We start from the raw sequence: 25,065 nt of genomic DNA, 5'->3' as shown, positions 1-25,065 counted from the left end.
TGGATATAGAAGGGACATACTAAGTGAAATAAATCAGAAAGAGAAAGACAAGTACTGGATAATGTCACTTATATGTGGGATAAAAACAAAACAAATAATAGGGTAGATAATGTCAACTAACAATAAACCCCACAAAGCTGAGTGTAGAACTGAGATTATCCAAGAGGTAGAAGAAAAGACAAGAACAAATTGAGGAGAGAACAGTTGGAAGTTTAGGAGTATGGGTGGAAGATTATAAGTGTTTTGATGTTTGGTGAGGGGTACTAAACAATGAAAGTATAGAAAATGTTATGTCAGAATAGAAAACGTAAATCCCCAATTGGGCTTTGCAATTCAACTTAAAATGTCTACATTTTAGCATTGATACTGTAATGATTAATAAACTTTTCTTATTCCTTTATATATAAAAGTAGATTAGTAGTTGACTATATATATATGAGTTCAGACAGTGCTTCACAAAATTAACCACAGAACTTCAAAAGGACAGGAAAATGATGATATACTAAAAGAGGTCTAGAGGATCTAATATGAAGAGGCCAATTCTAAGGGCAACATCTTTAATGTTTTGTTTTTTAAAAAATAAAGCAAATGCTATGTTCTATGAAGAATATAATTAAGCTCAAATTTTTAATGAATATTTATACTGCTTATTGCTGAATTAAATAATTCTGGAAATGAACATGATTTTCTGAGGTTTTGTGTGTCCTCTGCTATACTGGGCTTAGCACTGACTTGTGAAGTATCACAATCTTGCTAACACAAAGATACTTGCCCTCCAGACTGTCATTACTTCCTCCCCCCTTCTCTCTAAAGAGAATTATGAATTACCAGCAACATTAGGAAAAGCATTTTCATTGCTTAAGAGGAATGGTTTGCACCACAGCCAACCTAATAGCCCATCAGTGATGAGCAGTGTAAGGAGTATGGACTTTCAAGACAGAAAGATGTGCATTCTGATCACATTTCGAGTGCTTCTATGTGTGATCTTAGGGAAATATTTCAGCTTGTTTTAGCCTCCATTTCTTGCAAAAGGATAGCAATGCCCAATTCCTTATGTTACAATGAGCATGAAAAGACAGTGTTCATAAAGTGAATAGTACATTCTATTCATCGAACAAGAATTGACTGCCTGCTGCTGCTAGCCACTGTGATAATCACAGAAAATATTTGTAAACAGATAACCTCTGGCCTGCTAGAGGTCAGAGAATATGAGGCAGAAACTGAATGAAAAAACAGAAAACACTTAAACAAGGATTAGTAAGATTTTTAAAAGAGAAAAAGTCAGATTTTTTAATAAAGAGAAAGATAGTATGATACTCCAGTGGTGGCATGTTTAGTGTTTGCATTTCTTGCTACTCCTGAATTTAGTGGCATCATATTTGTAGTTTGCAATTGGCTGTTGGCAGGGTATTTATACCAAGGAAATCATTAAGTACCATAAGTTAGCCTTTCTCTTGCTGCTCTAGACAATTCTTCATTTATCAGCATGTTCTAGTGACAGGGTTATGTAATGATGTTAGTAAATGGGATCCCAAGGAGATAACATTTTATTTGCAAACTTAATGGTAAGAAGGAGTGAGTCCTCATACAAATCCAGGTTCAGATAATTTTAGTCATATAGTGCAGTGGGGTAGATGCCTTAAGGTTTGGAATGGTTGAAGAACAGAGATACAGAACAGATAAGTATGACTGAGTATTTATGAGAAGATGTTAACTTGGGCTGGTGTTATAGGGAATGACTAGGGTTGTGAGCTTGTAGGTGTTCAATGTGTGACACTTATTTTATATTTTTTTTCACTGAGGTAACACTACAATACTATCTATAATTCAGAGGTTTTCACAAACTGGCCTGTGATCTTAACAATCTCTGATTTTAGACAATTCCATTTGCTTATTCAAGAGATGCTAACACTGAGTTATAATACTGCCTGACTTCATCTTTGCAAGACCCTTATTAGCCAAGTAAAGAAAAAGGTATTCTTTTCCTCATTATATGTTGCTAGTTAGTAGAACCTAGGAGTGAAAGTGTGATAGGACTAGCTTCAAGACTTACCCTCAGCTTCCCTCAGCTGTTTCAATGAGAAAATAATAAGAGTGTGCTAAAAATGCTCTCACTGGCTCAGAAGAGCAGGGGAGAAGTAGATGGACTGCTTTTCCCAAAATAAAACTCTAGAAACTTCATTAAAGGTCAGGAGTCTGGAGAAAGTGGTTGCCACAGAGGACTTGTACCACAGTTGTGACAGAATGAAGGCAAACTTGTCTTACATTTGTCAGGAGGAGGTGTTTATACTTGTCTCTGCAGTATCATTATACTGCTTTGATTTTTAGCTCATCTTCAGAAAGTTAACTATTTGTGGGTCTGAAATTCCAATACAACGTTTGAAGCATTTCTTCCTTAACAACTTGAAAGTATTATTTTTACCATCTGTGTCTTAACAGGTCTAATTATATACTCGTATCACTAATTTTAGAACTTAACTATTGTAAAATTTTACCCAGTGAAATAAATTTTCCTCACAAATAGATATGTCAACCTTTCCTATAATTATGTCACCTTTTCTAAAGATTTGCTTTTTAAAAATTTTCATTATTGCATACATGAATGATTTCAATTTAATTTTATTTATTACTAAATTGATATTAGTGTTACAGCTGTATACTGGTTTTAATGTTTAATATTCTAATTCTTAATCTATAAGGACAGGTACTTCAGTGTGAACATACATTTTCTAACATACATTATGTATTTCCATTTCTTGATACAGCAAAAGTAATTTTGCAATAGAATATCTAGGAAAGCCTTGATAATACAATATCTATGAAAACAAAGCATTTATTTTCATACCCAAACCATGATTTCAAAGTAGGTCTTATTACTCCAGTAAATATCATCACATTCAAATCATTTTCTTCTAAATTATTTGCATTTTTTTTAAATTAAGGAAAAGATAAAAATAATTTAAGCAAATTGAGTAGTAAGGAGGCAAAACAAATAGGATCCCTGGTACCTGTAACTTAAATGTTATTTAAATATTTTCTTTCTTTTTTTTTTTTTTTTGGTAGGATATCAGTTTCCTGTATGAGTAAAACAAAATTTAGATCAAATCTGCTCAACACAGAGGCATTTTCTTGGAGGAGAGGGGAGATTCAGGATAAGAGATGGGGAAAAGGACCACAGAGGCACATACAGAACAGTGGTAATGGTATAAATGAGACCTGAGAGCTCATTGTCCTTGAACATGGGTTCGAATTTCTCTGTATGAAGGCATACTGAACATAATACATATTTCTGTTAGAATGAGAAAAGGCATTTTTTCATACCTGAAGTGCAAATCTTTAAAGGAGAATTGAGTTTCAATGATTCCAGTTGTTTTCACCCGAGAATGAAGAACATCTTGTTCATTTGGGACATACCCAGGAGCTGTTATTCTGTCTAAATCATTAAGGTAGCTAATTAAAAGAACAAACAAGATGGCATTTAGATTTTCATCACTACATTTGAAAATGCTAGGATTTAATACAAATAAGTTTATTTTAGGGTAGATGAAATTTTTTACCTCCAGACTTTTTTTAACTCCAGTTTTTTAAACTCTTGAGTATCAGAATTTTAGGCATTTGGTGGCTGAGATGTTACAGAGTTAACCCCTGGGACTGCTTTTAATGGTGGCTAGATCAGTGCTGTTTTAGTTCATGTTATATCAGGTATATGTGATAGATTAGCTGGGCAGACCTTTAGGAGAAGAGATCTCTTTATAGACCCACCACCCCTGCCTTGTAACTTTCTCCAAATGTGCTATCATATAGTGGTCACTGGTCTCAAAATAGTTTGAGTTTAGGCACTTGAATTTTAAGAATGGTTAGTTTTAATATCATAATTTGAAGGTTGTTATATTGTTACCCATGGAATGTGTAGCTTAGGACTTTGAGTCATTTCATTAAGCGCCGTGATTATATCTAGTAAGCTTGAAGAAAGAAACTTGTGACTTTCTTGGTTAGTTCAGTACTGGAATTGACTTATGAAATTGCTGACCCATCTCTGAGCTAGCACTCCTGGGATAGAAGTTTGAATTTACACATTATACCCATTACTACACATTTTTTTTCTCTTTTGCTAGTGCAATGGGGTGTCCCTATTTTAAAACTACCATTTCTCATGTGTATTCTGTTCTCCTGTCCACAGGAAAGAGGAGCAGTAAGAGTAGGAATGAGTTCGATTCAACAATGTGCTTTATAGAATCTTATTGAGAGGAAAGAATCTGCTCTTTGCATCATTCTTTAAAACAGATGTCTTTATTTTAAAACAAACTAAAGTGTTTTATTGCTTAAAAACTAGCCAATCAGTTGAAAACCTCCATCCTAGACTTTCAATACTAAGGTTTCAGTAGCTTTTAACAGCTTAACTACTTCTGAGAATATGTTAAATAGAGGCAGTAAAATCCTGCTAGGTTCTTGGTGATTACTTTGACCATTACAGTGAACCAAGTTTAGTTAAGTAGAATGACAATGGACATATAGCTAGTCATGCAAAATTTTAGGAAAGTCAAAAGAATATTATTTAAAGTAAAATTTTCTAGAACTAAGTTGAAGAACTGACATTTTGGTATCTACCATAATCACTTTTAAAAAGAAAGGCAAAAGGCAAAATTAGTCTATCAGTTTTATAAAGTAAGTTCAATGGCAATATAGAAATATATTCTTAGGTAATTTAACTTACTCTTCAGATAAAATAAGCGAAGAATGGCAAGTGTCCCAAAGGGAGTTAGGCCAGGGAAAAAATGACAGTCCCACTTCTGAAACATATACATGTATCGTAAAAATTCATTGCCATGTTTTGTTCTAACAAGGTTTCATTTTTTTTCTTTCAAAAAGAAGTCAAATATAGACATATCAAAAGAAAGTATTAAAAGATTTTTCTAGTGCACTTAACTTTTTTATCTTGTGCAAAGCAATTTTGGTGTGAATTCCTGATTAAGTTTGATTATGTGGTAAGCATACTATTTGTCAGTTGGTTCAAGCAAGGACAGAAAAACTACCTACCAACACAGATTAATAATTAATAACTTTATTTTAATAATAGCTAAATAAATGTTTTGGTAAAGACATACACTTTAGTGTATTTTAATTTGCATATATAAATAATTTCATGCAAAGCAATAGTATTTGGTGAGTGACAAATTTGCATATACGGGCCCTCCCTGGTGGCGCAGCGGGTTAAAGCACTGCACTAAGAAACTAAAGCCACTTCAGCATGAGTTCGATTCCCGCCTGCCCCGGAGGCGACCACTTGGCGGGGCAGACCTCTCCTGACCCGCCCACTGCTCCCCTCAGCAGTGTACTTCGTCGATCTGCCTGTTCTGCTCCCACTCTGTCTCTGGTGAATCCTCTCACCCTCCGCATCTCTGGCCTGTACCCCAGTTCTGTATGAATAAATAAATAAATCTTTAAAAAAAAATTTGCATTTACTATGCTTGTTTTAATAAACAAATGTAGGATTTAGATGTTTAAGCATCTGATCTAACATATAAACCAAAGCAGAGAATCTAGCTACAAACCCAATCACTTAAAAATGATGCTTCTTTTCTAATAATGATGTAATTTGTATTTTTTTCTGATGCAATCTATGATAATCATACCACACATGGGATTTTTAAATAGTACTCTACATGACCTCAATCAATAAACCATAAAAATATTAATTAAAATCTTTTCAGTTTGTCACTGTCCTATACTTTTCTTTCAAAATTTGCTAGTACTTATGGTTTGGTGGGGGGTTAATGTCAGTAACAAAGCATTCACAAAGTCCTCTATTGAGGACTTTGTTAGCTTCTGCTTTAAAGGGCTACAGATTTGAGAAAAGAGCAAATATCTCTTTCATTAAAAAATAGAAATCTGATATTGATTTTAAAATGTGGATGTTTTTCAGTATTGAAGAATCTGTCAAATTTGGGGGAAGAACAGTGGCATTCAATTATTTTTCTTAGTAAGCTCGTAATCTTTAATTTAATCTTTGCCCTAAGGGCAAAGAAAAGTTAACAATGAATTTTGTTTTCCTATGACACATTTCTCAGTTATGAGGGGAAGTAAGTTTTCCTATTGTTATTCTTCTGCCTTGCAAATCAACCTGGGTAGTTAAAAACTACTACAGTATGGGCAGCATTAGCAAAATGGGTGCAAATAGATACTCTGTAGTTATGTTTAACCTGAAAAAAAAAAAAAAGAAAAATGTTTTCACTGTGAATCCATAATATGATAGGTGTTCCCAATGTAAAATATATTTTGTGTTTCAAAACAAAGGAAAAAAAAAAAGCTAAAGCTTAAGATTAGACAGTCTAGGAAAGTAAAATGCTATTTCTCCTGCCACTTTTGACTATATAGTTTGTGTGAATATACATATATAATACATATATATGAATAATATATATATATATACACATATATATATATATATCCTTGAGGAATTTGGTATATATATTATTAGGATTGCAGAAACATTTCTTATATTTTAAGGGAAAATCACATTTAATTAATGTCATATGTCCAAAACAATATATTATAGTTTTTTCTCAGCTTTCCTTACTCCTTCCCAGAACTTATCAGATTTTTTCCACATTTGATTTCTTATTGACTGTGACTGCCTTTATACATGACTCATATAAGAAAGTAATGCCTTTGTAGTGTTAAAATTTGGCTGGGCCATAGGACACATAAATGTTAATAAGCGTATGTTAATATAAGATGCTAGCCATTCTCTGCTTCATTAGAGATAATAGGAGATAAAAAAACACAACTGTCCTCCAAAGGCTGTCTGTCTTTTGATTTTTGGAATTTAAGATGAACACAAACAAGTAATTGCATAAAACTGGTATTGTTATCTTAGAATTAATGTGATCTGCTTTCTCGTAAATAATTCTAACAAATCTGAAGTTTCACATGTTTCATTATTCTCTTCTCAATCTTTTATTTGCTGTACTTTTAGCTTTCAAAGTATTGTTAACATGTTCTGATGTTAGTTTATTAAAAGGACTGTTTGTAACTTTTCATACATTTTTATGAATGGACAGAAATGTAGAATAAGTTACATTTACATATATACACACATGGTTGCAGGCATATAACCATAGGATAGATTAAGAACCATTACTAAAATGAAACTTTAAAATAATTTTGATAATGAAATTATAGTGTCCAGCCTCCTAATTTCCTTATGACTGATACTTTCTAAAAGGATGACTAACTATAAAAATTATATAATCTTTTTGAGTCTCAAAAAGAATCCCCTAATACAGATGTCTTGGAAATACATTACTTTGTTCTAGAATTCTGTATTGTACTTATCAGATCAGTGGAGTCAAAGAATGTGTCACTAATAAAATGTTTTTGGAACAGGTTTTCAGTAACATGAATTGAAATGCAATGTATAGCCATATCCTCAGCATGTGTGTTACTGGTAGGCATGTTGAATGTGGTATACAATGATTACCTCTTTTTAATTGGGAGAAAATACTTATGACATTTGGATTATCTCAGATAAATGACTTCACAATAATAATTTAAAATCATTGCCTGTTTTTAATTTTTTAGATCTCACCTATGTCATGATATTTTTTGCTCTTCATTTTTTTTTTCTCACTAAGATCATTTGTGGTGCTAATTACAGAGCATCCAGAATTTTAATTTAAAGTGAATTGACAGGGACTATATACTGTCAAAATATATTTACTTACTAGGCTGCTGAGTCATTGAGCTGATACTCTGATGCTCGTTCAAAACAGGCTTGAACTCCTGGATCTCCCCATAGTCGTTTTATCACCTCAGCCAACTCGGGCATCATGCCACCATCTCCCAGGACACTTGCCATCTCATAGAGCTCTCTTTGGTCTTTCTAGAGCAATGTTTTCATGAGAAGGGTAAAAATATGTTGATATTTGAAATCACATATTTTTTAATAGAACATTTCCATTTGGTGATTTTTACTCTTTAGGTTATAATTCTGATGGCACATATGCAATATACCCTAAATAGTGCTAAATTTTCTTATAACTGATGCCTCGAAGAGTTTTTCTGCAAAAATTGCTATAGGGATAATTTAGTTTTTTTTTTTTTTTTTCATATGTATCATAACTTCTGAGTATGATGTCAAAAACAAATAATACTTTGGTATAAGTTCATTGACCTTTCATAGGGTTAAAGTGCTTGGGTTAAGGGAAATAAACCTGATCTAATCTAACAATTTGTCTTCCTTTGATAATGACTATGTATTTTTTTTTAGGAAATAAAAATACCATTAAGAATTGAAGAATAAGACTTAGAATGAAAATGGGTAATAGGATGCTATACTCTAAAATTCTATTTTAAAAATAATAATATACAGAATAAAAGAGAGAACAGATATCCTTTCATTACTCTCTACCCTCATTTTCTTCTTCACAGTGCTTACTAACATTTATATAGGTCTCCGTAGTATCTGAAAGTAGAATATTCCTATTGGACACTATTTAATAACTAACATTTTGGGAATGGAACTTCTATTACGCTTAATTTATATGGAAAAATTTTAATGTGCATTTCTCTATTTCACCTATATTGTATTAGGCTATCCACACAAAAATTTTATTTTGCTGACATCTTTATGACTGAGTATAAGATCTTTAGGATCTAAATAACAACTTTTCCTGAAATATTATAAAAGAGAAAAAAATAAATGCTATTCATCCCAGATCTTGTGTTCTAGAAAAACTGTAAGGATTCTCCAATAATTTCACAAATATTTCAAGTAGCTCCAAGAAGGCTTGCAAGGCATCCTGAAGAACTTTTATTTGGGAAAGCTTAGAAATTATGGTGGTTTTGGTATAATTCCTTCTTTAAAGGTGATACAATTATGAAACAATGCTACACAGACAACAAAAATTTGAAAAAAATTGCTCAGATCATTCTCATCAATAACTAGGCACATCAGATAGTCCTAGAAAGTCATGGAACTCATTCTGAATACAAATCATATTCCTATGATTGTGGGAAAAACGTCAACTCCTAACATAGCCTAGGAATTTCTGGTTATATTACCTCATTGAGTTTATACACAATTTTCCAGAGCTTTTGTAATTTCCATGAAATTGTTATTGTGTTTATTTCTAAACTTAACACATGACTTTTGTTGTAGAACATCTCAAGGAATTGTTTGCTTGGTTTGCAACTCAGGGTTCACTTTAAAAGAGTCTATGTCAAATATGGGGAAATAGCCAAATCGTGTATAAAATATTATAACTTTCAACATTCCTTTGTTAGTGAACTGAAGGTTTTATATGTTCTAGAATTGAATATACTAATAATATTCAGAGGCGATAGGTGAAAATTCATGAAATATCTCTATTATGTGTCCCTCTTGTGATACTTCATAGATTTTATTGTCAAAACTCTTGAAACATCTTTCATTATCTTCTCACTGATATCTCTTTTATGAAATAGTTACTTTAAATATCATTTTTATGTGGCATATGCACATTGAAATTCCATATACATGATGGAATACAATTCAAGTATAAAAAAGATAATCTTGTTATTGTGACAACATGGAAGTGGAGAGGATTATGGTAATGAAATGTTATAAGTAGAAAGACAAATACTGGATATTCCCATTCATACGCAATTATAAAAATTGATGAAATAGACAAAACCAAAATTCTAGAAAGCTGACTATTGAGGGAAATAAAGGACAGGGAAAAAATTGGGTAGGAGTCTCAACACTATTGTGGAGGATCATAAGTACTTTGGTTTGGTGTGAGCAATTTGGTAGCATATATCTGGAAAAATGAATACTTAGACCCCTAAGTCATATACAGTTTTGCAAACCAACATTGTAAGAAATAATTTAATATACATACATATGTATGTACATTCTCTTCTACTTTTGACTTCACACTTCATGACAGGCCTTTTCAATTTGAATAACCTTTCTTTGATATTCTTCCCCTGAATTCTGTGTATCCGCATACTCCAAGTTTAGTTCTTAAAATTCTGTCCTATTCTCCACATATTCCTATTTACCTCAAATGGCCAGAAAAATGTTGATACTTTCAACTTTAATATTCACAGATCTGTTCTTTTAATGCCCTTTTCATTTCAGGCTCAGCACTTAGTTGACAGTTCCCACCCCATCCACTTTCTTAGCAAACATTATATACATCAGTTTAAATGTGTGCTGATAGCATCAAGATTTGCATCTCTTTGAACTGCAAATACACATTTTTTGTCCTGCAAATGTCTGATAATAGCTGAATGAAAAATATCTTCCAAATGTTGAATGTGTAGATTCCAATTCATAATTTTAATGAGCCTACATTCAAAGTGATTATTTGAAAAAAAAAAAAAAAACAAAACTAATGTTTACTGGTAACACCTTTTGCAGTACTTCATATCTGAGCCTATTTCTTATTCCCCCCCTCTATTTTTTTTTTTTTTTAAAGATTTATTTATTTGTACATACAGAACTTGGATACAGGCCAGAGGCTCAGGGGCGGTGAGAGGCTTCACCAGAGACAGAGCTGGGAGCAGAACAGGCAGATCTACGAAGTACACTGCTGAGGGGAGCAGCAAGTGAGACAGGAGAGGTCTGCAACGCCATGTGGGTCACCTCGAGGGGCCGGGGACGAACTCAATCGGAAGTGGCTTTAGCCTCTCAGTGCAGTGCTTTAACCTGCTGTACCACCAGGGAGGGCCCTATTTATTCATTTATTTATTTATTCATTCATTCATTCATTCATTCATTCATTCATTTATTTATTTATTTATTTATTTATTTAACATCTATTTACATTGTTGTATATGATTCAGAGGGATAAGTTCATACATCCCCTGAGGTGGATAACCACACCCCGTCTACATCCAAGCACTCATATTCCTTTATCCTATACCTTTGGACCGCTCCTAACTTTGTTCCTACCCATCCCCTTCCTCTCTAGGATACTCAATTCTTCAGTCATATTTGTGGAAATTGTTTTGATCTAGTTTTGTCAGTTCTTTTGCTTCTTTATATTCCATGTATGAGTGAAATCATCCTTTATTTGTCTTTCTCTCTGAATTATCTAAGTTAGCATAACCCTTCCAATTCCATCCATTGTTACAAGTGACAGGATTTCATTGTGTGGCTTTCTAGTGTTTCTACTTCCTTCTCTAATAGTGGTTTGTAATTCAATGAGGAAAGCATCTAAATCTTGTGGAAGAAGAAATGGAGGCTTAGAGAATTTAAGTGTTTTGTTCAAGTTGACAGTAAATAGTACAGCTCTTGTCAGATTTTGTTTGGGATTCTGTGAGATGATGTACTAATGGTTATGTAAAAATATGTAAACTTTTATAAATAAATATGGGGCAATAAGACACCAAAACTCTGAAACTCACACATGGGAGAAGTATTTAGCAATTAATCTATTGAATAAACAGTTTAAAACAGGTAAAGTATATGTTAATCTTAAAATCAAATATAAAAGAATGCAATTGAAATTGCTGTAGTTTACATTGCATAGTGCTGCTTAAATTACTCTGTTTATATCACTCCATGTACAATTTGAATATATTACATTTTTATTTTTTAGTTAACATAATGGCAGTGATGTTCAGAACATAATTTTCCCTCCACCTGCATGCCAAATCATTAAAACTCCTAAACAACGATTTCACACCTTCAGTGATGAGTGTCATCACTGATTTGCAAACACTAGACTGTATGAAACACATTCAGTAACAATAGGCAAGGTTGTAATCTCCAACTTCTATGACACAGATATGTGGAATATTACATGTACGAGTTCAAACACTATTCAGTTTTCTCAAAGAAATGCAGAAGGAACATCTGTTTTAGTAACTGCTAGTGCTTATAAGAAAGAAAATTTAAAAAATGCTTCTAATCATTAAATGTGTTTTTATAAAACCTTATGTAGGAGAAGCACCACAAGAAAAATCAGGAGAAAGGGATATTCTTCTAAACTCACTATTTAATGAAAGCCAAATAGTTAAATCTTTTTGGCCTTTACATTTTACCTTTTTAATAAGGAATTTATACTTGTGTTTTAGGGACAATTTAAAATCCTAGTTTCTTAGCAAAGATTAAACTAATCTTAAATAAAAACGTGATCATTACGTCATGATGATAAAAAACAAAAGGATACTGGAGTTCAGTTCCTGAAGACTCTTCTTATAAGAGGGAAATTGTTAACTAGCGAAGTAGGAGCCAAGTTGTGGAAAAAGCTAAAAATGGAAAGACACTAGCAGAAGTTCTGATTCTGTTTTACAAATCATCATCTCTAAAAATGGCATTTTTGCATTCTTTTGCTCTTAGTAAGTGGCAGAACAAAGTAGATTTATCAGTGCCTTCAAAATTAACATAACGAAAGTTATTTTTGTTCATCTTGATGGTTTTGGGAGGCCACTTCTATGATATATCCCTAAATTCCTGGAGGAGTGGGAAGGAGGGAGAGAATTACAAACTTCATTTTTTTTTTCTGTATAATTAACTGTATTGTTCCTCTTTTTTTATTGTTAGTATAACAAGGAACTGTTGACTTCTCTGAAGGCAACCAGCTGCTCTTGGAGAGGATCTATGGAAATTGGTGAGTTCTTCCCGTGGCTTGTTAACTTACTCTTTTTTGGGAGTGATCAAAATTTCTTACAATAATACTAGATTCCTCACCTGCCAACATGCCAAAATAATTTGATGCATTTGCACATAAACTGTTTTAAAATAAGTGAATTTAAAATTATTTTATGAAATGATTATTTAACAAGATATACAAGATAAAATATGATGTTTAGATGCTAATGTATAGAAAGAAGCTGTGACTCAAGCATATTATAAAAACATTTTAGTCAAGCACTTTTTAATTCTTTTTTTTTAATTAACATTATAAAGTAAGTATTCCCCTGTTGCCATATAGGCTTTATTATTGTCACTGAACATTAATGATAATTGAAGTGTTATTATTAAAAATCAGTTCATGAATGTTTCATAATTTAACTAAGATATAAATGTAGAGCTAAGTAGATTGCTTTTATGGAACAAACACTTTTGTATTTCTAGCAAATAAAAATAGAATTTTTTTAAACATAATACATGATTTGACAGTATGTTTGACTCTTGGGAAAGCAGTAAATGTTATATAATTATAGTACATAATTTAAAAATGTTTCATTTAAAGGAAATTAATAAATAAACTTAATGTAGGATCTATAATTGTTAATATCTGCATACTTACTGAACTTTTTGGATTGGCATAATCAATCCCAAGCGTAGTCATGGCTTTTACAATAGCTAGAATGGATTGCACTATATTACTGTAAATTACTGCTTTGAACTCCATACATTCTTGTTCACTGTAGCCATTCTTATGGATGATCCTATAATGTAAACAAGAAAAAGATTTTTGTGAGTTGAACAAGGGCTTACAATACTAAAACACATCAATAGTAATTTGCTTGAAAGAAATTGCAGCATGTATTAGTTTTAAAAGGAAGAGTTTTTTTCTATATGTATATGCTAAAGGTGAGCAATTCTATGACTTTAGATGTTTGTTATCACTGTCTTTAATATAGCATTTTCTTTCTGAGTGCCTCATGCTAGTTATCAAAAGGATTTAGCATTGTCCCTAGATAACCAGTATGAATAAGTCATGATCATTTTATATAAAAAGCTTATTTTTTTCCAGGCAAAAATTTTCTAGATTCCCAGGGCAAAGGTATCTATAGTGTTCTACAATTTTGTGGTGTTTACAGCATGTTATTTAGAGGAAGTGAAGCAATTTAGTAGAACATTCATGTCTTTTCCTATCACTTAAGGCACCTTGGAAAATAGGAGTGTCTGTTTTCTATTTATAGCATTAACAAAAGCATTTTTTTAAACTGTTAATTATCCACTGTTAAATCTCTAGTCACTTTTCCATCTGTGTACGTGCCGCTGAGTGTTCAAAGTTGAAATGCCCAGACTTATTATTTGGCTGAACTCTATTATTTGGCTGAACACTCATTCAATCAGAAGTCAAGTCAACTCAATAATACACTAATAGTTTTTGAATAATAGCTTAAAATAGATTTATCTATTAAAAGCTAAAATTTTTACATATGCTAATTTATTGGATGTTTGACAATGTATTCTTGTTTTTATTATTTTTCTTAGTTTTGGAGGTGCTTTGTATTCATTAGGTATCATTTTGGATATTATCATATTAAGGATTCACTATACACATGGAGACTTTAAGGAGTAAAAAGAATATAGGAACATATAGGCATATAGAAATAAAAGAATACATATGCCCCTTAAGATATTAAAATTTATAAATGAAGGGATTCTGCATTGAAAGGAGCAAATGTATTACCTATATATATTATTTTTTGTTTTAATTTCCTGATTGCCAACAATTACTTTATTTCTGCTTTAAATTTGACTATTTGCCATCTAAATCAAATAAGTGATTTAAATAGATAAAGGCTACAAGAGTGAGTAAAATGTCTTAAATTGAAAGACAATTACAAATAAATTGGGGAGAATTTAGACTTTCTATATGGAAAAAGTTCTGGTTCCTAAACTTTCATTATAGTATGAACAAATATCTATCGCACGGCAAAATGACAAAAGCAGACTTTTAAAAGTTTACAGGACTTTAAGCACTATTGTTTTGATAAGAGCTGCATAAATTTCTGTGAAATCTATTGGTTACTAGGAATGCTCAAATTAATAAGCTTAAGCTAGGTATTTTATACATTGTATGTTGAGATAATGAATAAATTATACAAGTGCATCATCTGAAAAACATAGATTCAAGTTTTATTATCTAATATAATTGCCACTTGACCCACTACTTAAAATATATTCAGTTTCTTAATACATTAACCATACTTCAAATACTAATACTAATGTGTGTAGCTGCTACCATATTAAGGATTGCCAATATAGAATTTTCCTAATATTCAGTTTATTATAGTGTATCATATTAATAGAAGTCATAGCAGGTCACCCCAAGTTTTGTACAGTGTGGTAATGTCCAGCAACAATGACTGCAAGTAGTATAGAACAGCAAAAGAGAACTGGTAAACTCAATGGAGAGCAGGGATCAAGGGTCAAAGGGAGATTTACTGAGATCTGTGAAGGCCAGTTATTATTGGAAGTTAGTTATTTCCAGATAGTCAAAAGGACTATTGTAGAAGAATCAGTATGATAAAAAATATCTGTTATCAAGCCATAAGTATGTGGTAAACATTGTTTCGAGGTGTTTTATATCCTTGTCTTCTTGTTTGATACAATAAAGTAGGTAAAATTGACACCTATATTTCATAGGCATAGACAAATGAAGCCATACCCATACTCAGTCAGTGGTACTGCTGGGCAGCAAATAGTTCATTTAGAGCCAGTGATATTAGTCCGCAAGCTATAGTGCCTTCTACAGGTTGCTAGTCCATAGAACTATGTAAGTTCAGCATTTCTGAAGGAGAAATGATGGGACATGAGGATAAAGAGATTGTCAAGAGCTAGAAGCTTGACAGTATAGGCAATACTTTTAATTTAGGAAAGAGATACAGGCATTATAAAAGATCAGTTGGCGGTAGTGTCAATAATGCAATGGAAAGTAGAGGTGGGAGATAAAAACCATTTAATAAGATACAGTCTTAAGTCACATAAAAATGCTGAGATTTTTGAATTAAAAGAAAGAAAATGACTTATTTAGAGATATAAGTAACATGGAGTAATTTTGTGATAAGGTGAGGGGTTAAATATCTACACCCAGACTTACTAGTTTTGCACAGATATTGTTAAAATTCATTTTAGGAACTAGAGATTGGTTGACTGGGAAGATAAGTTTAGTGTTACTTATTCTTAGTTGGAACTGTCCAGAGGTAATAGAAATAGACCTATCTCCTTCTCTAGGTTACATAGTATCTGAGTTTGAAGGAAATATTCTGGATGGTTCCCTTGAAGTTGATACTGAAATCATTGGACTTGATCAGTTTTCATTCAATAAAAATTTAAAGGAGACAGATAAGAGAACCTGGTACATAAAAGAAACCTGTAGGTAAATAACAAAAAATCTTGGAATGGAGTCAGGAGTCTCTAGAAAGAGTTATCCTAGAAACTGTGCCAAAGTTTTAGGACAGATAAACCCAGTTGAGTCAAGTGGAAATAAAATGTGGTATCTGAAATTCATATAAAAATCACAATTGGGAGATCACAATTGATGTTTATAAAGGCAGTTTCTGTGACATGCCAAAGACAAAAGCAGTGGAAAAAGTAGGAGAGTAAATAGAAAATAGAATAAAGAGAGATGGTGCTGATTATTTTTTAGGTACTATTGAGAAATAGGAGAAAGATGACAAAATAAGGAGACACATTTTCTTTAAGCTTTATTTATTTATGCATACAGAATTGGGGGGTACAGGCCAGAGGTGCAGGGATGGTAAGAGGATTCAGCAGAGACAGAGTGGGGAGCAGAATAGGAAGATATGAAGTACACTGCTGAGGGGAGCAGCTGGCGAGACAGGAGAGGTCTGCTGTGCAGACATGTTTTTTTAAAAATAAAGGTAATATTTGGTCATTGAATAATCCCAACAATTTCAAAACAATGGTATAGTGTAACTAAGTCCCACTACTGAGAGCAAGTTTTTGTGGTTATTGATTCATATTATGATTTTAAAAAATGACCTATTTTGTCATAGTTGAGATAAAAATCATGCAAATTCACATTTTGGTGTTAGCTCTGAGAATTTACCCCTGCAGTATCAGGGAAACCACAAATTTATATTTTGGTTTCTAGCTAATAACATAAACATTTTCTTCCATTAGAACTATTTTTATATCTATATATAATGGATCCAAAATATTGAAATTAAAAAAATGTACAGTTCCATAATTTCACAATCTGGGTGTTTCTTTAATCTTAGGAACTTTTTTCTATTTCATATTCATATCTTCATATTTGAGTTATTTTCAAACTTTTTTAAAAAACTCAAAATTCTAGAAATATATTTATAAACTCAATGATTTTCTTCAACTTGCAAAGTAAATTGCAAGAGTTATTTCTTCAGATTTGCTATAAAGTATTACTCTGAAAATAACAATGAGAAATAATCAGTTTCTCAAAATCTCACCTTACTGGACAATATTATTTCAAAATTAGTTCTTACTGGTATATTAAGAAGAAACCAATCTTGTGATTGGTTTATTTTTCACCTTTTTTTAAAAAAAATACTTATTCATATAGAACTGGGGTACAGGTCAGAGGTATAGGGGCGGTGAGAAGGTTCATCAGAGACAGAGTAGGTTGCAGAACAGGCACAGAAACGAAGTACACCGCTAAGGGGAGCAGCGGGCTAGTCAGGAGAGATCTGCCACGCCATGTGGTCACCTCCCTGTAGGGGATCGAATTCATGCTAAAGTGGCTTTAGCTTCTTAGTACTGTGCTTTTAACCCACTGCACCACCTGGGAGGTCCTATTTTTCACTTTTTATATTTGTTTAAACTAAGAGGTACACATTTGGTAGATATTTGAATTTTGTTTATGTGAATTGTCTATTCATAGTCTCTTCCCATTTATATATATTGGGCAGCTGTATTGTTTAACAATCTCTAAGTATTTAGCAGATTAGTCAATTATATATTTATCATATTTATTATTGATCTTCTAATATTTCATCTAATTGGAAGTATATACTTTGAAATATTATATAAATAAATAATTGGTCCTTTCTTTTTTTTTCTGCATTTAGCCTTACAGAAAATGGAGAGGTAGAGGGATAAAAGGGACTAAAGCACGATTAGAAGCTGAATGAAAAGAATCAGTGAATACAATGTTATATTATAAGGGATGACTCAGGTTCAGGGATGGAGCTGAGAAGACAAAAGCAGTTGATCTGGGATAGTGGGTTAAAGGAGACAGAAAGGAGAAGGAACTCACAACTTTTTATAGTTAAATATTCTAGGAGAGTTCAAAAGTAAGGCTTAACTACTGGTCGATATGGAATGTACATGACATTAGCTAGCCAAAAAAACAAGGTCCAAAGATGAAGACCCTGGAAACCTTGAACATTTATTTAAAAGTAGCTTGAAAGTGATTGCCTTCTTTACCTATAACAATTACTGTTCTTTAAAAATTCTCCCCACTGGAGGGAAATGCACTGGACTATGGTGATGGCACATCGGTGATTTGGTGATGGGAAGCCCAAGGGGATTACAACTGAGATGGAAAAATGCACAAAATGATGTAAAAATAAACTATTATTAAAAAAAAACATTCTCCCCACAAAGTCAGTTTTACCTTTTAACCTCCACTTATCAATTTCCATTTTACTCATTTAGACATTGCATTCTTGTATTATAACACTTCATTCTCGTTATTTCCTTATTAAGAAATTAATATTTGCTTATTTCACTATGAGGAGAAAAGTAATTACAGAGAATAAGTGAAATAAGTGAACTGAAATTCCTGATAATAACTATTTTTAAATATGCATTTCTGTCCCAGCTAAACAAATTACCCATAATGTTAGAAATATTGTTTTCTCATTAATGCAAATGGATCATTGATTGACATGCTTAGAAGTGGTTTCAAAATAGATAATTTCCTATTTAATTTACTTATAACATAGCTGCTCTTAGTGTTCATTTTGTTGATAGGTAAAATTAACAAAGAAATGGAAATTATATTTTTACTCATCTGTATGCTTTCTGCTCAAGGCTGTGAGGGATATTTGCATAGGAATTGTGCCAACTCTGCTATAAGACTATTGATCATATTTTCCAAAACAACTTATTTTAAGAATGGTAAGATGCATGGACAGACACAAAATATTGAACTTTTAAAATATTTGTACATACTTCATTTGTTTAACGATAGTACTTTTGCCAGATTCCCCTGCTCCTGCAACAGAAAGATTGGATTATTACTAACTGATACAACACATTTTTACAGATATTAATATGTATGATTGTCACTCCCTCATTGGTAAATTATAGACAAATACCTGTCTTTGAGCAATCTTTTTGTGAAGTCCGGAAAGATATCAACTACTTTCTGGTATAGCAGAAGAAAAGTGAAACTCATATTGATATATACAGACACAGGTCTACTCCAAGGTAGAGTATTTTCTTATTCTTGCATTTGAACATAGTTTGAAAGCTTATTATCTCCTGGGGTTGCAACCCAAGGAAGATATTCTCATATGTAATGTATATCATTTCAAACAGTAGGGTAGAAATATACTAGATCATGTATTACTAGAAATATACTGGGTGATAATCATTTAGTAATGATTATCTAAATGATTATCAGTATGTGGGTGAGAATAAAAATGAGTATAACTCATGAGTGAAAATAATGACAGAATTTGATTAAAATTATCACAAAACAAAAAACAAAATAACTACAATAGATAGGGTAAGGACACAGTACAAAAACAAACTTAAGTTTTTATGTATGCTTGTGTTCGACAAATGTGAGTGAGAGTAGGGAGGGGAGCAAATTCAGGCAATTTCTTGAAGTTTGGAATTTATAACCTTTATTTAAAGACAAAAAAGTCAGGAGTCACTAAGAATTGGTAAAGCCTGGTAATGTGTTCATAATTTTAGATGAAATTATTAAGTATTAAGAAAAACTAATCACTTTATAATTCATACAAAATCATATTTTTCAGAATATAGTCCCAATTCACAAGTAACATACCAATAGAACATTAAAAGATGATATTTATCAAGGGTCTGATTTAAAATACCAGTACATAGAGTTCTAGTTTTCTCATGTTAATTTATGCATCTGCTAAGAGAAGCAAAGAGCTTGATATATTTTGGCATTTCCAGAAACTGGGTGACAAGGCATTCTTCAAAGTCTGTCTGATTATTACTTTTAGACAGATTTCAATAAACACAACTAATCCGAGAAAAGTCCAAATTTAAGAAAACCATTTTATTATCAGCAAAGCAGTCAGCTACTTTATTTTACCAAATTAGTATTTTATGTAAGTAAATGTTACATGACTTTGGTAACTTAAATCTCAGATTTTTACTCAAATTATACTGTAATATGTATTGAAACTGAGGATTCTGAATACCTTATTAAATATTTTAGTCCCACTTTCAATCACTTTATTCTGTTCTCCCTATTCTACTTGTTTTTCTATTGCTTATCTTATTCCACAAACTTACAAATTGCTTATATATTGGTTTACATTTTTTTCTGTTTATCTTCCATCATTACAAGGTAAATTCCACACAGTCTGGGTCTTTTTGTTTGTTTCACTGATATATTTGAAGCACCTAGAATAGTGCCTAATTCAGAATAGAGTATCAACAAAACAAATATATTCTTTAAACTCATACTTTAAAAATATTTGGCCTCCAAATTTTATATATATCTATACATATTAAAGTGCTTCAACCTATAATTGGCAGCATTTTCTTAAACTTTGAAAACATATAACTACAACTGAATTTAATTCTTCATAGCAAATTTGTTTGGTCTAAAGCATCTCTAAATGTGTCTAGTTTTTGCAGTTATCTGAAACAATACATGACATTGAGAAAGTCAGAGTGCTAAAACTATGGGAAATGATATATCATGGCCTGGATGTGATATGTAGATTTTTTCCTCTTGAGTCAGGAGTCACTAAGGCATACTTCTTTTTGTGGTTTTATACTAGGGTAGCCTATACCACACAGTGTGAAATTTGACAAAAAAAGTTGACAGATGTAAAATCAACCATAGTAATCTGCTAATCCTTTTTCAGAGACTGTTGCTAAAGAAAATCAAATGCAAACCTTGATTAGCTAACTTTTATAATAGAGGCTATTTTTAAAAATGTAGCATTTAAGAATAAGATAAACATATCAGTTCATCACTTCCTGAAGACAACTGACTATATTAGTTTGTTGTGGCATTACTTTGTGAAAGTGGCAGAGCAAATCAATGAGCTTTGCATAATACTTTGCTGGCTTAGACAATTCGCTGTTTTGCTCGAGGCTTTTCATCACCTTGAAGGAAAAGTGATTCAATCTGATTCTAAAACTGCTGTTGGTAGTTTTTGCTTTAAACTCTTATGCCAAAATGTACATCAAAATTGTAGTACATCTCACATAGATTACAGATTTAGAGAAGTCTTCTTTTAACATGTATTTTTAATTGTCCTATATAGAAAATTACAGGTAGGGGATACAGTAACAAGGCCAATGGGTCCTTGTGTTTGCAGGTATATTTAGTTTGCATGTTGTTCAATCTGAGTCAAATATTGGGCAAAGATTTCTTTGGCGAAAATCTGAGACTGAGGAAAGGACTCTGATTTATATTACATTTCTTTAAATACTGTTGCAACCCCTATTGTTTTTAAAATGAAATATAGCAATTAACTTCACTTTAATTTAAATCAGTTATCTACATTGAAAATAATTTTAAAAATGTGTACAAGGAATGCTGTACAATCATGCATATGCATTGTGGACAAATACACTCTTAACAAACACTATTAGACATGTAAAAAATTTAAATAACTACTACTAAACTTAGTTTATTCCATATTAGTCAAAAAGTTTTTTTGGGAAAGTGGTCTTTTATACTTCACAGGTAGGGCCAATTGCTAATCATACTGATGATACAAAAACTTAGAAAGTTTCCAAAGTTATTTCTAATTCTTCTACATTTGTTATTATTGTAGATTCTTTCTAACTTAGTCATCCCTGGCATGTCTCAGACAAGCAAGATAACTTGTCACTTTTAAAAAATAAAATGTAGTTTTTTTTTATGAATCCACATATAAAACAATATTTTCTCCTGAAAGACTTTCAAAAAAGGTGTCTGGATCATTTCTTGCACTATGTAGTAATTTCAGTGTTCTATATTGATGTCTACTATAGGTTACTATAGGATCAACAGAAAATTCCTGAAGAAAAGCCAACTTCTTAACTCTGTTGTAAAGTTATTTTAGAAATAAATTAATGAATCCCATTCTCACAATGTTTCTAGGTCTTAGTTCACAATAATCATTCCATTTTTGTAAGATTAGATCATGTTACAGAGCCAAATATAGCTATCAAAACAGCATGTTCACATAGGCTGAGGGCATTCTAAAATAATCTCTGTCTTCAAATTGTGGTCATCACTAAAATTATTATGTGGGTCAAGGGTACAAGAAAATTTTAAGAAGAGATGCATTTATTTCTTTGACTTATAAATTCTTTGAGTAAATAAATATTTAAAGTTATGCTTAGTTCATATTCTAATACTAATGATTTTTTTCCACACTTTTATTTGAAAATAACAAAACCAATTTTAATTGCTTTCATCTTAAGTATGCATGTTGTATTTTAGGTATATACTTAGTTAAGTATTTAAGTATTCATGATATCTATACCTGAAACTGAATTTAAAAGGCTTGATTATTTATTTGCTACAAAGTGTAAAAATAGGCAAAAAGAGAATAGACTGACTTGTAGTCATGAATAAGATTTTTTTTTTTTAAATAGGTAGGAGATCTTAAAAATCCCATAAATGTAGAGAAGAAAGAAAACTTAGTAGTCAATCTTTATGCAATCTCTTCATTCTGTGCATCAGAAGGTTGAGTAGTGTACTTCCACAGACACACCACTGGTTGTCATTTGCTGCTAGGCTGTGTGCATTGAAAATGTAAGTGTAGTCTCTTTTAAACTAATTTAATTTTGATCTGCTTACTGGTCTTCTGTTTTTTTTTTTTTTAAGCAATATGAAAACTATCTGTCTCTTTCACATGAAATGCCTCAAATAATCTAAACTGAAGCTAGAAATTTGCAATAGGCATGTTCGTGTTTGGGGATTAAATAAAAATGGACTTGTACTCACTTCTGATTTTGACTAGACATGTTGATCAGATATAATCGCTGAGAATCACTTTCTTCTTTTATAAGATTGTGTTGCTATATACTTCAGGATTGGGCAGATTGACAAATAGGAAATACTTAGGATGTTCTTTGGACAAAGTAATCTCTCTATTTTAGTTGATGCATGCTCTAACTTTTATCTAAGTCTTTTCAAATATATTATGTTTTGCTCCTTAAATCTTTTCTTGTAGAGCATGATTTCTAGACCACTTACCATCTACCTACACACATTGTAAAGAGCCATTGTCATTCTGAAATACTGGTAGTGAAAATTCTGTCACATATACCAAGATACTTATCGGTAGTACTGATATTCTGATATAGCAGGGTAGGCATGCTCCTAGGTTTGCCCTCATCCTCCTACTGGTTTTCAATTAGAAGTTACTAGGGACCATTATTAATTTATCTTCTGAAAAATAGCTTTATCACATCCTGATACCTATGTTGAGCTTGTAATAAATTTTTTCTATCGTTTTCTCTATATCATCTCTCGCATGTCATGTATGTATTGTTAAATTGAGCCTCAATTAAACATATCTTAAATTACATTTTGTTTATTTGTGGTGACTATTTTTGCTACTTCAGATCACTTGAAATTTTGAATTTCTTATCTATCACTCTATCTCTTCATACTGAATGTTCCTCAACTGTCAAATACTGTATTATCCACCATTATCCAAATATCTGATAAAAACAATATAAGTGACAAAGCCAAGAATATTAATCAGAATGGGTAATTGTTCACTATATGTTAACATTGTCAAGTTCCCATTAAATATGACAATCACTGAAGGTCTTTCTAAGTCCTGTTTATCTTGTTGAGAAAATTACTTTTTATTCTTAGTTAGATAAGCATCTGAGTCAGAAACAAATAGATGAAAGAAATTTCTCCTCTCTGTGTTTACTCATTTATAAAGCCATGGTGGTATTTGTCCTCTAGTGCTTACTTGTGCTGAACACATGTGAATAATAGAGGAATGCTACTACTATTGTACTGATATTTTAACCATACATTCTTGGGATTATCTACACCCCACTATTTAAAAATATTTCATACATTTAAGGAATTTTTTTGCTTTGGGTTTGTGGTTAATTTTACCCCTAAAGTTATCAAATAATATAGTGAAAAAAAATCCCTTAAAAGCTCATATAATTTTAAAATTATTTGCTCAAGAGTTAGTTTGGTAAGATTCACTTGTAAAGCAATAAGGGTTCATTTTCAGATAAATTTTGCATATTTTCAGAAAACAATTATCCAAAGCACTATTTTCCCAAATTTTATTTTAATAATCATGATATCTTAGAAGTTGAAGAAAATGGTACATTAGAACCTATACTTAATATCTTTATCTTTGTCATTTTTGCCATCTTTTATTTACAACAGTTTTCATATGCCATAGTTGTTTTTTTTTTCTTTCAATGACACTTCATTATAAAATTGATGAGGAAGAAAAAGATTCTCAGCTGATAAAGGATATTGTTCAAGAACATCCTTTTCTTATACAAAGACTATAAATCAAAGACTATAAATCAGGGTGTCATTGCATACACGTATTTACTTTCATATGCATAAATATTTTTGTACTTTTTTTGGAAAGCCTTTTAAAAGAACTCAGGCACATCATCTATACTATAAACAGTTGAGAAAGCATTCTAAGGCTATTTTTCCTATAAAGTCATACCAAGCTATCTTCATGCTTAATAAAATTTATATTTAATACAAAATGTTGTATAATTTGTACTCACATTCAAGTTTATCTGCTACAAAATATTTTCATACATTTAATATTTCTTGAATCTAGATCCAATCAAGGTTTTCATATTTCCTTTGGTTATTACATCATTTAACCTTTCAATTTAGAACATTTTACTTATATTGTTATTTTATATTGTTTTGTTATTAGATAACATTGACATTTATCTAAAGTTGGTTATTAATCATGAAGGGTTATTTCAAAATTTGAAAATGTGCATTAGCTCAGTAAATATCAGCATTTCTACTTTTTGTAGTTATGTTCCATCCAAGTTCACATTTTTAAGAGCTAAATGATTCAAACAGTATTTTAAAACAATACAGCTAAGATAGCAGCAATCAAAATTTAGTTCTTTTGAGTATGGGTAATTTGATTAAACACCTGTAACTTGTCTCTAAAACGAATGTTTGAAGTCTACAGTAGAGAATATCTTTATTA

At 31.6% G+C, this 25,065-nt stretch overlaps 2 protein-coding genes across 2 annotated transcripts in view; one reads left to right on the top strand and one right to left on the bottom strand.

Moving 5' to 3' along the window:
* GNAT3 (guanine nucleotide binding protein, alpha transducing 3) overlaps positions 1 to 25,065 on the bottom strand; it is a 38,050-nt gene that overhangs the window by 10,157 nt on the left and 2,828 nt on the right. Inside the window, exons 2-5 of the mRNA XM_004676894.2 lie at positions 18,851 to 18,893; positions 13,245 to 13,386; positions 7,725 to 7,882; positions 3,322 to 3,450 (exon numbers count right to left, since the gene is read on the bottom strand). Coding sequence (XP_004676951.1) covers positions 3,322 to 3,450; positions 7,725 to 7,882; positions 13,245 to 13,386; positions 18,851 to 18,893 — 472 coding nt within the window. The remainder of the gene's footprint in view (positions 1 to 3,321; positions 3,451 to 7,724; positions 7,883 to 13,244; positions 13,387 to 18,850; positions 18,894 to 25,065) is intronic.
* CD36 (CD36 molecule (thrombospondin receptor)) overlaps positions 12,550 to 25,065 on the top strand; it is a 128,969-nt gene continuing 116,453 nt past the window's right edge. The window contains exon 1 of the mRNA XM_012721063.1: positions 12,550 to 12,602. The gene's annotated coding sequence lies outside the window, so the exon portion shown is untranslated. The remainder of the gene's footprint in view (positions 12,603 to 25,065) is intronic.

This window comes from Condylura cristata, unplaced genomic scaffold (assembly GCF_000260355.1).
Source record: "Condylura cristata isolate star-nosed mole 26May11 unplaced genomic scaffold, ConCri1.0 scaffold00005, whole genome shotgun sequence".
NCBI classification, from domain to species: domain Eukaryota; kingdom Metazoa; phylum Chordata; class Mammalia; order Eulipotyphla; family Talpidae; genus Condylura; species Condylura cristata.
The sequence above is the reverse complement of the archived record's forward strand: the minus strand, read 5'-3'. Positions and strand labels throughout refer to the sequence as shown.